The 13657-nt window shown below is 50.0% G+C and overlaps 1 protein-coding gene across 1 annotated transcript in view; it reads right to left on the bottom strand.

Moving 5' to 3' along the window:
* Nucleotides 1-10296: 10296 nt before the first annotated feature.
* LOC112838592 (spermatogenesis-associated protein 31E1-like) overlaps nucleotides 10297-13657 on the bottom strand; it is a 6532-nt gene continuing 3171 nt past the window's right edge. The window contains 2 exon segments of the mRNA XM_073878176.1: nucleotides 10297-13081; nucleotides 13084-13657. The exon segment at nucleotides 13084-13657 is cut by the window's right edge and continues 1227 nt beyond it. Coding sequence (XP_073734277.1) covers nucleotides 10349-13081; nucleotides 13084-13657 — 3307 coding nt within the window. The 3' untranslated portion in view covers nucleotides 10297-10348.

The raw sequence follows: 13657 nt of genomic DNA, 5'->3' as shown, positions 1-13657 counted from the left end.
AGCAATGAATAAGTGGAATGTGAAATTAAAAACTCAATGCTATTTATTTTAGCATCAAAACAAATGAAATACGTAGGTATAAACCTTACAAAATACATATTAGATCTATAGGAGGTAAACTTCCAACCTCTGATGAATGAAATCAAAGAAGAATTAACTAGGGACCCCTGGGTGGCTCAGTCTCTTAAGTGTCTGCCTTTGGCTCAGGTCATGATTCTGGGGTCCTGGGATCGAGTCCTGCATGAGGCTCCTTGTTCAGTGGGGAAACCTGCTTCTTCCTCGGCCTGCTGCTCCCCCTGCTTGGGCTCTCTCTCTCTGACAAATAATAAATAAAATATTTAAAAAAAATAAAGAAATATTAAATAAATGGAGACATAGTCCATGTTCATAGATAAGAAGACTCATTGTCAATGAGTCTTTGACATTGACATTGACAATATTGTCAAGATGTCAGTTCTTCTCAACTTGATCTATAGCTCAACACAGTCGCAATCAAAATCCCAAGTTATTTTATGGATACCGACAAACTGGTTCTGAAGTTTATATGGAGAGGGAAAAGACCCAGAATAGTCAACACAATATTGAAGGAGAAGAACTAAGTTGGAAGACTGACACTATCTTACCTCGAGATTCACTACAAAGCCACCGTAATCAAGACAGTTTGGTATTGGTAAGAGAATATGCAAACAGATGAATGGGACAGAATGGAGAGTCCAGAAGTAGACACACATAAATCAAGTTGATTGATCTTTGGCAAAGGACCAAAGGCAACACAATGGAACAAAGACAATCTTTTCAACAAACAATGCTGTAACAACTGGACGTCCACATGCAAAAACAAAACAAAACAAAACAAAACAAAAGACACCTCAAAATGGATCACAGACCTAAATGTAAAACTATAAAACTCCTAGAAGAAACATAGGAAAAATCCCTGATGACCTTGGGTATGGCAATGACTTTTAGATACGACACCAGAGGCACAATCCACAAAAGAAACAATCGGTAAGCTGGAAATCATAAAAATTAAAAACTTTTGCTCTTTAAAAAAAATGTCAAGAGAATGAGAAGACAAGACACAGACTTAAAAATATCTGCAAGAGACACATCTCATCAAGGATTGTTATCCAGAATACACAGAGAACCAAGCTAGCAAACTGATTCAAAAATGGACTGAAGATCTGGACACTGCACCAAAGAAGTTACATGGGTGGTCAATAAGCATATGAAAAGATCCTCACAATTATATGTCATTAGAGAATTGCAAATTAAAACAACAATGGGACACCACTAGACACTTAGGAGAATGGCCAAAATCCGGAACACCGACAACACCAAATACTGACGAGGATGTGGAGCAACAAGAATTTGCATTTACGGCCAGTGGGAATGCAAGATGGTGCAGCTGCGTTGGAAGACAGTTGGCGGTTTTTTACAAAACCGAATATACTCTTACCCTACAATCCAGCTCTCCCCTTGGAGACTCCTTTTCACCCAGAGGAGTCAAAAACTTATATCTACACAAAAACCTGGACACATGTTTTTAGCAGCTTTTTCCATAATTGCCCAAACTTGGAAGCAACTGAGCTGTCCTTCAGTAAATGAATAGATAAATAAATGGTGTCCATCTAGACAATGGAATATTATTTAGTCCTAAAAAAGAAATGAACTATCAATCTGTGGAAAGACATGAAGGAAGCTTAAGTGCATAATACTAAGAGAAAGAAGCCAATCTGGAACAGACTGACAGACTTGGGTGGCTATAACACTGAGACCACTATTATGGGAAAACGTTTCATGTGTGTTTTCGTTCAAGTAGGACGATTTTCACATTGGTTATCCATTTTTACCCTGAGATTGCAAAAGAAGGCAGTGACAACAGGACTACAGGATGTATGAACTGTGCTGGAGGAAACAGAGCTAGTTAATAAACAGCTCTCAGCCGTGGATGATGCTGTGTGTCCTTCTGGTCAGCAAGGGACAGGAGTGGACTGGAGTGCTGCCTTCAGACAAGCAGCCCCCTGGATTGCCCTGAGCCACAGACCGGGATGGTCTGGGAGCCCCGACCAAGTCACCGAGGATGAATGTTCTAGCCAAGCCCACATGCACCACTTCCTCCACTCAATGCTCTTCTAAATTCTTCTAAACAAATACATATTTTTATCCCTCAATAAAAATAGTACTGGATGCTTTCTCTACTAGAAAGTTAGAAAATTTGTTTTCCTAGTCTCTCTGTTGGATGAACTTTTATTGTTGTCAAATCACTCAGAAAAATGTTCATCCTGGCCAGCACATCCCCTGGACCAGTGTTCCCCAACACGTCCTCTGACCCACAGTATCAAGGAACTCACCAGCAGGTAAAGAGACGCTTGAATGTGATTTTAGTACCCGAGTAATGACATGGAATCGTATTTATTATCCAAGGGAAAACACAGCCAAGCACAGCAGGGATAACGGCCCCTGGGAGCTCTCTCTGCTTCTCCTCTGTGGTCCCCCTGTGAAATCTGGTCACCTCTCAGCAGTCGAGCATCTCCCTGCGAAGCACTGGGGGAAGGCCCAGCCCCATTCTGGGGATACCCTGTTCTCCTGCTGGCCTCTCTAAAGTGCTCAGAAACCTCCACACAGGCTCTGGTCCCACTCACCAGAAGTGTCAGAGGGCATCATGAGCTTGTCAGACAGCTCTTCATTTTGATGATTGGGCTTTTAATTCACAATTTGTTCCTGTTCCTAAGCTTTTAGAGCTTTTCGCCAACTTACGAGAAACATCCTGAAAAGGTCAGGTGGCCCTCAACTCTAAATGATTCCTAGTATGTCCTTAAGGCTGATTTCCCCCTGAAAGCTTCATATCTGCTTTCTCAGAAGAGAGATTTTAACATAAAAATAAATGCATAAGTGAAAAATATTGGCATCTTCACAGCTAATTTTTTAAAAAGATTTATTTCTTTATTATTTTAGGGGGGGAAGGGCCGAGGGAGAGAAAGAGAGAGTCTTAAGCAGGCTCTGTGCTGAGCGTGGAGCCTGACGCAGGGCTCCATCAATCTCATGACCCAGAGATCATGACCTGAACTGAAACCAAGAGTCCACGATGCTTAACCGACTGAGCCACCCAGGCACCCCCACAGCTAATTCTTTTTTTGCTTTTTGATTTTTTTAAAGATTTTTCTTTTATTTATGTGAGAGAGAGAGAGAGCATGAGAGGAGGGAGGGTCAGAGGGAGAAGCAGACTCCCTGCTGAGCAGGGAGCCCAGTGCGGGACTCGATCCCCGGACTCCAGGATCATGACCTGAGCCGCAGGCAGTCGCTTAACTGACTGAGCCACCCAGGCGCCCCCCCCCCCCCACAGCTACTTCTTAACATATTTTCTGACTTTGGTAAAGAAGGAAGAAAAATTGACAAGTACTTTTGTAGGTAAGTGACAGCATTACATAAATAAAACATTACATGATATTACATAATACAATATTTTATTGTATTTCAGTATTATACAAATAAGTAAAAATAAATAAATTTCCAAATAATATAACACTTTATAAGCTTATATCTTAATTATTTTTATTGAGAATAGGCAAAGCTCTTTTCAATGAACTAGTAAAAGGTGGAACAAGGTTAATTAAAAATGAAAAGAAAAATCTTAAAAATTGAGATTAAGAAAAAAATAAAAATAATAATAAATAAATAAGTAAATTGAGATTAAGGCAGCAGCATAAAGGCCTGACACAATCTCCAGGAGGTGAGCGTTCCCAGATGAGAAAGTGAGACCCTAGCCCACCCAGCAGCACCTGGAAAGGAGGGGTGGGTTAAATGTGAACCTCTACCTACTCTCTAGAGAGAGTTTTCAGTGTTGGGAATGTACCCTCACTGCTGTCCCAACAGGGGGCATCCAGGAACCAACTCTGGAAACCTGCTCACGTCCCCTTGGCGTTTGGGGACCCAGGGCATGACTGGCCATCCTCGAGACATCCGGGGCCAGGGGTTGCTTTAGGGAGTAAGTGCTCTCCCGGGGTGGACGGCGATCCAGAGGAACCACTGTGGCCCGGCCGGAGAGGGGAGGCCATGGGAACAGCAAGACCGCTGCCCCGTGATGGGGGCACCGTGGGGCCCGGCTGGCTGAGGCGCTGGTCCTTGCTGCAAAGAACGGCAGGTGCAGGGCTCTGGAAACAGCACAAAATGCCTACGAGAGGAAATCCACTCTGCCCCCTGCCAAGTCCCGGGGGCACCGCTGTGGGCTGGCGGCAGTGCGGTGCTGGCCACAGGAGCCTTCTTGCTCTTCGACTCCCCCAGCCCGTGCTGGGCGGTGAGCGGTCCGAACCCGAGATGGGTAAGCAGGTGAGGGCGGTGGGCACGGCTGGGAAGACGAAGCGGCACCAAGCGCGGATGGAGAAGTCCGTGCGTTCCTGCGGCTCCCACACTAGCATCCCGTCGAGGTCAGGCTGCTCTCCCGGAGGACGGAAACATCGTGTTGAGATGCAGCTTGGCGTTTTGACTCCTACCCGGGACTGTGTGATTTAATGCCTGAAACCAGACCTTCTCTTGTTACTGAAGATAACCAGAGGACCCCCCGATTTCACCCAAGGTGGGGGGACCAGCACCCAGGAGCAGGTGTGAACAGGCAGATGGAGAGAACAGAGTTGGTTTTGAACTACCACAGGAGTCCAGCTTGTTCAAGGCAAATGAAGGAACAGCTTTGGGGTTACAGAGTCCTTTACAATCAGAATGAATTAGGAAAGACCTACTAAACACTGTGTTGCAAAAAAATGATTTGGAGATTACTTGAAAGAACATTGTTTACTTTCTCAGAGAGGGTTTTTGATTTTTAATACATTAAAAAACACTAGCTTTTGTGTGAGAATATTTAATTCTGTAAGGGGCGCCTGGGTGGCTCAGATGGTTAAGCGTCTGCCTTCGGCTCGGGTCATGATTGAGCCCCACTTCGGGCTCCTGGCTCGGCGGGGAGCCTGCTTCTCCCTCTGCCTCTCTCCCTGGTTATGCTCTCTCTCTCTCTGTATCTCTGTGTCTCAAATGAATAAATAAAATGTTTAAGAAAACATTTAATTCTGTAAAAAATAACTAATTGTGTGTACTTAGTTTTACAGATGAAAATGACTTGGAAATAATAGTATGAAAACATGAAACATAAAAACTAATAAGCAATAATAGCAACAGCATTCAATACTTGCTAAGCAAAGTGTTTCACAGTTTGAACTCATTTTCCCTTCGCTGCAATGCTATTAACTTGGATCCCCATTTTCCGGGTCAAGGAAATGAAGTCTGGGGGCACTGGGTGACTTGCCCAAGTCACAGAACTGGTAAGTGGAAAGTTTAGCTCACTCGGGGGACACACACTGCAGAATAAATGCACACGCTCTGCAGAGGATTTACTGACGCTGGACATGGGCGTGGGAAGGGTTAGCGGCATAAAGTTACGGCAGGTGTAAGAAGAAGGAAGGATGGTGGTCTGGCTTCTGAGATTTAGGGGCAGTGCCTGAGCTGAAAGAGGTCCATCTGGCTGGACTTCTGGCTGAAGTAGTCGTTGGAAGTAAATGGCACAGGTTGTGGAAGCCACAGGGAGCACGTGGCACAGGTTGTGGAAGCCACAGGGAGCACGTGGGGGTGCGTCCAGTTTCTGGACTCAGAGGAGTGAGGCGGAGCTGCAGACGTCCTTACGGTGAGTGGGGAAAGACCGCACGGACATGCTTCCAGCCGGAGAACCCTGTCCCCCACTTTTGCCGTGAGAGGTGCTACCCTGCCTGGCGTGCACTATTTTATACTTATCTGAAGTTCCTTTCCTCCGTGGTACAGTGTGGCCATCGAGAGCACCGGTGCCTGACATGGGCTCTCCCGGTTACCATAGCGCAGGACGCGGGGGCAGGACCAGGGACGGCTCCCCGGCACACCCGAGTCACGGAGACCCGCCTCTGTGTGGGAAAAGCAGCCATGCACGTGGCCACGGGCTCGATTCTGAACACCGATCCTGTTCCTGGAAATGATTATGTATCTGACCCCCCTCCGAGAGGTGGCAACCGTTGGGAAATCCTCTGGATCTGGATGTTCTCTACGGTGCCCCCATGCTGTGAGCACCACAGAAAGTGGAGCTGTGTGTATTTGGGAACACTTCCGGAAGTTTCTGGTGATAAAGTAAAAGCGTATGAAACTTTGGTGGCCTATTAAGAGGAACGCTCTTAAGGGTGAACACTGTAGACTGAATACATTTTTTTTTTTTTTTTTTTTTGCCTTTTGGGAAAAGATCTTTACCCTGTGGAGTAATAAAAAATTATCACATAATTGCCACCCTCCACATTTTGTTCTCAAATACCTGATTTATGGAAATCAGTGTGAGGCCTGTTTTAAATATAAATTGTTTTCAAAACTAAGCTTGTAACATATCCTGAATAGCATGTAGAGAGCCTGGTGGATTAAAAATAACTTCATTTTTAGCAAAATGGAGATCTGTGTTTGTTATTTCCTCCATTATGTTTAGTTTTTGATTTCCATTTCTGTTTGGTATCTATAAATGGTGAAATGTTCATAAGACTTACAGGAGGTGAATCTTGTTAAAAATAAAATACAGGGAGCCATGAAGTCTGGAAATATTCAGTGTTTTTCTAATAGATTGAACCCTCTTAACTGTTTCTTCTAGGGTGAAGGTACAAGTTTATGTGGTAGCAATTGTACCCACAAATCATCGGAGGCTACCTATGACGGGTGTGCGTGCCGTAACTGATGGGAATGTTGCTTTAGTGCACATTAGTTCATTGAAATTTTACACAGTTTACTGAACCATGAATTGTTAGTGAGGGAAACACATTCACATGTCATAGGGATAAACTATTATGGACGTTTCTGTATGTTTGCAGACTTCATGGCTACGCTGAACGACTTTAATTCAAAAGACTGAATAATAATAACTCCCTTAAATCTGATTGAGTCAACTAGGAAAGGATATACTGCTCTTTGTAAAGCATTTCCTGGACGAAAATTTTCCTAATTGGCCCCATTTTGTTCTGATCAGTAACCTGTTCTGCATTAGCTACACTAAAAAATAAAAAATACTATCCAATACGATAAGACATCCACGACCATATTCCATCATTTTGTGATTCAATGACGTAAGGGAGTAAGGGAGAATAGAAGGGCATTTCTTGTCGAAATAAATGGGCCAAAGAGCTTCCATGTTAGCTCTGCTTCTCTTAACGAAGACTGACCCTGTCATCCCGATGGATCATCTGAGAGACTTAACCAGGGACACATCCTTGGCAGCGGTCATTAAAATAGATTTTAACAAGGCAAGAAAAGCGAGTTGCTTATGAGTAGCAAGAAATATGCATATACTCTCATTAAAATGCACCCTTTGGAAAGTGTTAGTTCTATAATGTGAGGATTTTGATGATTAGTGTACACTTTTTCTGTACATTAATGTACACTTTATTAATGTACACTTCCTTCACTTTAGATATGAAGATGTCCCTTCTAGTAATTAGCTCATGTGCATATCTTGTGGATTAAATGATATATTTTGTAAGTTTTCTAACTCTTTGAAACAATGTGTCCTTTTTTAGCCCTATAATGAATACAAAATGGAGCCTGATTGCCTGAGTCTCGCAAAATGTGCATTTTTAAAAGAATTATTTAAAAAGGGAATCCTCCCAAGTAGTACATCAGTTTAAGCTAGCCTGAACATTAAGACTTTGTCACATCTGGAAATATGTGTAATCTCATTTGAGGGCGTTACCACATTTTAAGGAAAAAAATTTAAGAAGTATAATTTTTACCAGAGGATAAAATAGAAATATCTTTAGATACCTGACTCATTTGTAAAAATCTTCACATAACTGTGAGCCTGTTTCCTTTAAAAATAAGACAAAGCTCACAAACCTGACACAGCTATTATGTGCGAAATAACATCCCAGCCCCCTGGGAAGTGAGAGTCCAGATTTTTGCTGGTTTATTTTATTCCTCCAGCCGACTTGCCACAAGCCTTTACCATGTTTCCAAAGTAAGGAAGTCAGCCATCTTGAATTCAGATCTTGTCTCCAAAAAATATGACGCGGACATCCTTTGACTAGACGTTAGTAAAACTCGACAAGATATGTTCTTTCATTGGAGGTTGGCGGCATTTGGCTTGTGCTTTCCTTTCTCTAAACTGTGGTTCGAACAAGCTAATGAAAACCTGTGGAGGGGAGAGTGTGCAGATCTACAGGAGGAATCTGTAATTCTTTTGCTCGGGGTCAAGGACCTAGCGAAAGGATAAACATTCATGAGGCTTTCCCCAGGCGGAGAGCCCCATGTGGGAAAATGCTGACAATGTCCCAGAGTCTGGGGTTCTCAGGCGGGCGCAGCCTCATCCTGCACTGCAGTTTGCTAAGTGGTTTCAGATCCACTATGAAGGTCCTGTCACTGTGTGGCTGCTCGGCTCCTAAAGAGTGACTCTGAGGTGTCACGCTCTGTGTGGGACCTCTCAGAGAGGAGGCTCTGTGCGGGATTTCCCAGTGTTCGTCTCTGCGGGTGTTCTCTCAGTGTGGGGTCCTTGGATGTGAGGTCTCTCTGTGTGGATCTGTGAGATAGGTATTTCTGTGGGTCTCAGGGTGTGAGTCTCTATGGGAGGTCTTTGTGTAGGGTCTTGCTGTGGGTTCTCTTTGTGGGATCTCTGTATGGGGTCTGTGTGTGGGGTCATGGTGTAGGTCTCCGTGGGAGGTCTCTGTATGGGGTCTCTGTCAGAGGTCTCCGTGTGGGTCTCTGTCAGAGCTCTCTGCGTGGGGTCTCTGTGTGGGTCTGTCAGAGGTCTCTGTGTGAGGTCTCTGTGCGGGTCTGTCAGGGGTCTCCGCGTGGGTCTGTGAGGGTCTCCGCGTGGATCTGTGAGGGTCTCCGTGTGTGTCTGTCAGAGGTCTCCGTGCGGGTCTGTCGGGGGTCTCCGCGCGGGTCTGTCGGGGGTCTCTGTCGGGGGTCTCTGTGTGGGTCTGTCGGGGGTCTCCGCGCGGGTCTGGCGGGGTCTCTGCACCGTCTGGCAGGAGAGGGGCCGAGGGCCTTGCTCCTTCCTGTTTCTGGCTGTTCCACCAGCACCCTGTCCGTGGCTCCTCTCCCGGCAGGAGCGTGGGGTGCACGTCTGGTTCCCCACCTCCCGACCCCCCTGCTGCTGCCCCTGGGAGGACCTAGCAGCCGCCAGGCTCAGGGACCCGGCCTTGGGCCGCCCGCCCCGAGCTCCTGAGGGCCCCGCGCGCCCCCTGCCCTGCTCCCTCCTCCCCTGGGTCCTGTGCGCGGGCTCCGCGCTGGGCCCACCCTGGGCGCCTCGGGGCAGGACGGGGCGCCAGAGAGAAGCTGCGGCGGAGCAGGCCTGCGCCCGCTGCGCCCCGCCGCCCGGTGCCCCCGCGCGCGTGGGGTCCTGAGGGCCCGCGGCAGGGCCGTGCCTGCTGCCGTCGGGTCGGGGCTCCTCCCGGAGCAGGGCTCCCGCCCACAGGAGCGATGTGTGTGGGCCCCCGGAGGAGGCCGTCGGGCCGGGAGCGGGGCCTCCTAACTTCTCTCCACTGGGCCTGGAGGTGGCAGTGGGACCCCGCGAGTCCTCGGTCGTCACACCAGGGAGGGGCACGCCATGTCGCTCGGCCTCCTGCCTGGAGTCCCCCCCCAGGTGCAGTGTCCCTCTGCCTCCCAGCCACACCCCTGCTCCATCCCCCAGAAGGGGAAGGGGTGGCTGGTGAGCAGCCCCGTCCCTGGCCTGGGGTAGGGCCGCCTGGGGCGCAGGGGCCTCTGTGCTCCCCACCTGCACACCCCCAGGGCCGTGAGCATGCTCCGCCCTTGCTGCTCCAGAGCATGGGGGGGGGGGACACTGAGCTAAGAGGGGCTCCCGGCCGATGTCAACCCAGCTTCATCGGGGAGGGAAGGGCTCCTGGGTGGCCGTCCCCTGCTCCCCCAGGAGACGGGCAGCAGGACTTCCCCCTCCTCTGCGCTCAGGGCCAACCTCGCACCTCCAAGCTCCACGCCCCGCTCTGACAGAGGACTCTGTCTTCCACACGTCCTGGAGCCCGAGGGGGGTTTCTGCCTCTGCAGACCCTCCCTACAGCCACCCAAGTTCAAGGTAGAGAGAACGCAGGAGAGGACGGGAGGAGCCAGATGCTGGTCTTGGTCTCCTTCATCTTGTCGTGGAAACCGAAGGCGTGTGAGGGAGGGGGTGGGGTGTAGCGCACGGTCCCCCTCCCTCCAAGGCCCCATCCCTCTGGAAGCCAAAGCAGGCACTCGGGGAGAGCAGACCTTGATCCTTCCCTTCCCCCGAGCGGGGCACAGACAGGGGCCAGCATCTCTCATGAGAAAAAAACATTTATTTTGGGGAAACAATAAAAACTGTGGTCCAGAGAAGCCATTAGCCCATAGAGGATGTGCTAACATGAGAATAAAAAGTTCTTCTCTGCACCGTTTGCATTTTTTCTTGGAGAAAAGCTGTCCTACCAGGAAAGGCATGAGAAGCACACACTGACTGGCCAGATGAGACATATCTCTGAAGGAGGCAGTGCCTTGGGCAGTGGGGGTGCAGAGGGCGGCCCGAAGCTCCTGGCACCATGGACCCGTGCTGGCAGGGCCTGCCTGGGCACCCCGGCACCCTGGCTGGGAAGGCCCACCTATTGTCCCTGCTTCTGATCCACTCGGTCTTGTTGGCATAGCTGTGGCCCTTGGGGGTGCCTTGCTGATTGGAAGCTGTCTTTCTCATCACTCTCCTCTGCTCTTGATAGGAGAGGACTCTGTGGTAGCAGACATTGGGACCTGCTGAAGCCTGGAGATCCCTTTGGCACCAGCTGAACTCCGGGGCCCTAACTCCATGGTGAGGCACCATTTTCTCCTGTAGGATCTGTCCCACAGCTGTCATGAGCACCTGAGCCTTGGTAGTTGCACTGTCCACAGTTGATCTGCCTATGACTGGTCTCCGACGCCGGGATGATGAAGACTTGCCTTTTTGAAGGGACTCTTCCACTCTTTTGCCTTTACTGGGAAAAAAACACTGTATGAAGTGCCTCATCCTTCTTCTGAAGTAGCTTTCTGGAGGAACCGTCTCCTTTTTCAGCAAGAGTTGACAGGCCTTGCTTCCTGAGGACTCCACTGCGTCCTTGTGCTGGGCAGTGTGGCTCATCTCCCTGATGTGGCGGATCTTTAGTCCTGACAACTCTTTTTCAGGCTCTCTCCGGCTGGGCCTCCTGTAGTACTCTCTCTCAGCAGTGGGCACAGATGACTTGCTCCGGCTCTTATACTGGTCCCGCAGTCCCAGGGGCTCTGACTGCCTCTGGATTTTCTGTCCGCTTGATCTGAGGCCATACAGCACCTGGGAAGTTGGACCAGGTGCTTCCCTGGACCCACTCTGGAAGCCAGACAGAGACCCCTGAGAAGCCAAGATGTCTGCGGCGAGGAATACATCGGACTGACAGTCTTGAAGAAGGCTGTCAGTGGCACAGTCTTGAAGGAGGACGCCAGTTTCACAGTCTTGAAGGAGCACGCTGGCGGCATTGTCTTGAGGCTGATTCTCTGACTTCATCAACTTCCGGAGCTCAAACTCTCTGAACTGTGCATCAAAGAATAGCTCTTCTGGGTCTTGGGCGAACAACTCTGTAGGTGGCGAGGGGCTGTCACTTTTCTCTGAAGACCCTGATCTTCTCAGATCTGCACGGATGGTTCGGTTGTTGGCCCACACACTGGGTTCCAAGGTGACTCCCCAAGCAGGGGCCTCCTCGACCTCCCCCGGCTCCCTGGACTCTTTGGCACTCAAATACTGGGACTCTAAGTCGAGCGCTAGCACTTTTATGCTATAGCAGGAGTCTTGTGAGGCCCGACCCCCACTCTCCCTTGGCTCACTCGTGGCCGTTGCTGGACTTGGACTTGACTCCAGGCTGCTATTCATAAGAGTCCCTGAGGCAGGTTCCCTGTGCCAGATTCTGCCCACAAAGCTGTATGCGAGGGTCTGAGAAGGTGACCTGGCCTCCTGTCCAGCCAGAGGGGCCTCCAAGGGCCCACGGCCATCACGTGGTGAGGTCCCTTGCAGGGCCTGCTGGATTTCCTCACATGTAGGCTGGGGAGCAGGGAGAGGACTCCCCAAGGTGGGATAAGACTCTTTTACCACCTCCTCTCCTTGATGGGGCCGAGGAGGTTTTCCCAAGAACTTGGTTTTGGAGCATGCCTTAGATACACAGGTGGCTAAGCGGGTAGTAGAGGACCGGGGAAAGGAGAAGCTCTTTTTCAACTTAAAGAGATTTATAGGCTTGAGGACCTTGAGGGGTAGGCTCCACCTGTGCTTCACCCGAAACCTTATAATATGTGCTTCCAGCATCCGTTGAGTGTACGGACTGAGGATGGAAAAATTGTGGGAGGTGGTCCTGTAGGGTTCCCAACCCTTGGAAAATGCTGGCTTTCCAGTTTTCCTGTGAGTGCTTGGCTTTCTGAGAAGGTCCAAGGCATGGTGGGCAGTGAGCCTGGAACGATGAACATCCGCAGGGATCTGACCTTCTCTGATCTGTCCCAACTTCCTGCCCAAATGGGCTCTTAGGACCTTCTCTGGGTGCTTCTTGTCTGCACTGCTTGTTGAAGGTTTCAAGTCTGTGTCTGACTCCTCAGAATTTATTCCTGGAGCCTTACCTGGAGAGCTCGCCGAGCCCCTGTGTAGATCTTTCTGGATCCTCTCTGCAGTAGAGCTTGAATCCTTGTCCAGGCTTTTTCTTGGCATGGTCTTTGCTGGGTACCTGGACCCAGTCCTCGGTGTAGCCTGGCAGCTTCCGTCTGTAGAGTCAGACTCAGACACGGGCCTGTGCCGGCTGATTGCCTGTGGCACCTTCTGGAACTCTCTGTGAGGCTGTAACAGCTTCACAGATAGCTGGATCCTGCGGGACAGGCCACTTTGGTGCTTCATGAACTTCTTCCAAAGGTGCCACTCCAGTTGCTTCCGGAGCTCAGGATTGATCAAGTCCCTGGGAAGGACAGAGACTGACCCATGGCCCTGGGGGTCCTGGCCATCCTGTGGAAGGTCGGGAGAACCTTGGCTAAAGACTTCCTGAGATCTTTTCACCACAGCAGGTAAGGTCCTGCCCCTTTCTAGTTGCTTCTTCAAAAAGTGACATTCCAGGTTTTGAATTGCATTTGAGGTGAAAGATGGTGTCTTCTGGGATTCAGGGCAAGAAACCTCATAGGTCCCCATCTCAGGTGGAAGAGAAGATGGTCCGATTGGGACAGAGGGTGCAAAGTGGGCCTGGGGCTGGGGCTGATCCAGAGGCAGGCGCTGGGGCTGAGCCCGAGGGAGGGGCTGGGGCTGGGACTGATCCAGAAGCAGGTGCTGTGGCTGATCCAGAGGCAGGTGCTGGGGCTGAGCCTGAGGGAGGGGCTGGGGCTGGGACTGATGCAGAAGCAGGTGCTGGGGCTGATCCAGAGGCAAGTGCTGGGGCTGAGCCTGAGGGAGGGGCTGGGGCTGGGACTGATCCAGAAGCAGGTGCTGGGGCTGAGCCTGAGGGAGGGGCTGGGGCTGGGGCTGATCCAGGGGCTGGGGCTTGGGCTGGGGCTGAGCCAGAGGCAGAGGCAGAGGCAGGTGCTGGGGCTGATCCAGAGGCAGGGGCAGGGGCTGGGGCTGAGCCAGAGGCAGGGGCTGGGGCTGGGCCAGAGGCAGGGGCAGGGGCTGGGGCTGAGCCAGAGGCAGGGGCAG

Source organism: Callorhinus ursinus, unplaced genomic scaffold (genome assembly GCF_003265705.2).
Source record: "Callorhinus ursinus isolate GAN/ISIS: 27379988/994484 unplaced genomic scaffold, GSC_fseal_2.0 scaffold28, whole genome shotgun sequence".
In the NCBI taxonomy this organism is placed as follows: domain Eukaryota; kingdom Metazoa; phylum Chordata; class Mammalia; order Carnivora; family Otariidae; genus Callorhinus; species Callorhinus ursinus.
Note: the sequence above shows the minus strand (reverse complement) of the source record. Positions and strands in the feature narration are given on the sequence as shown.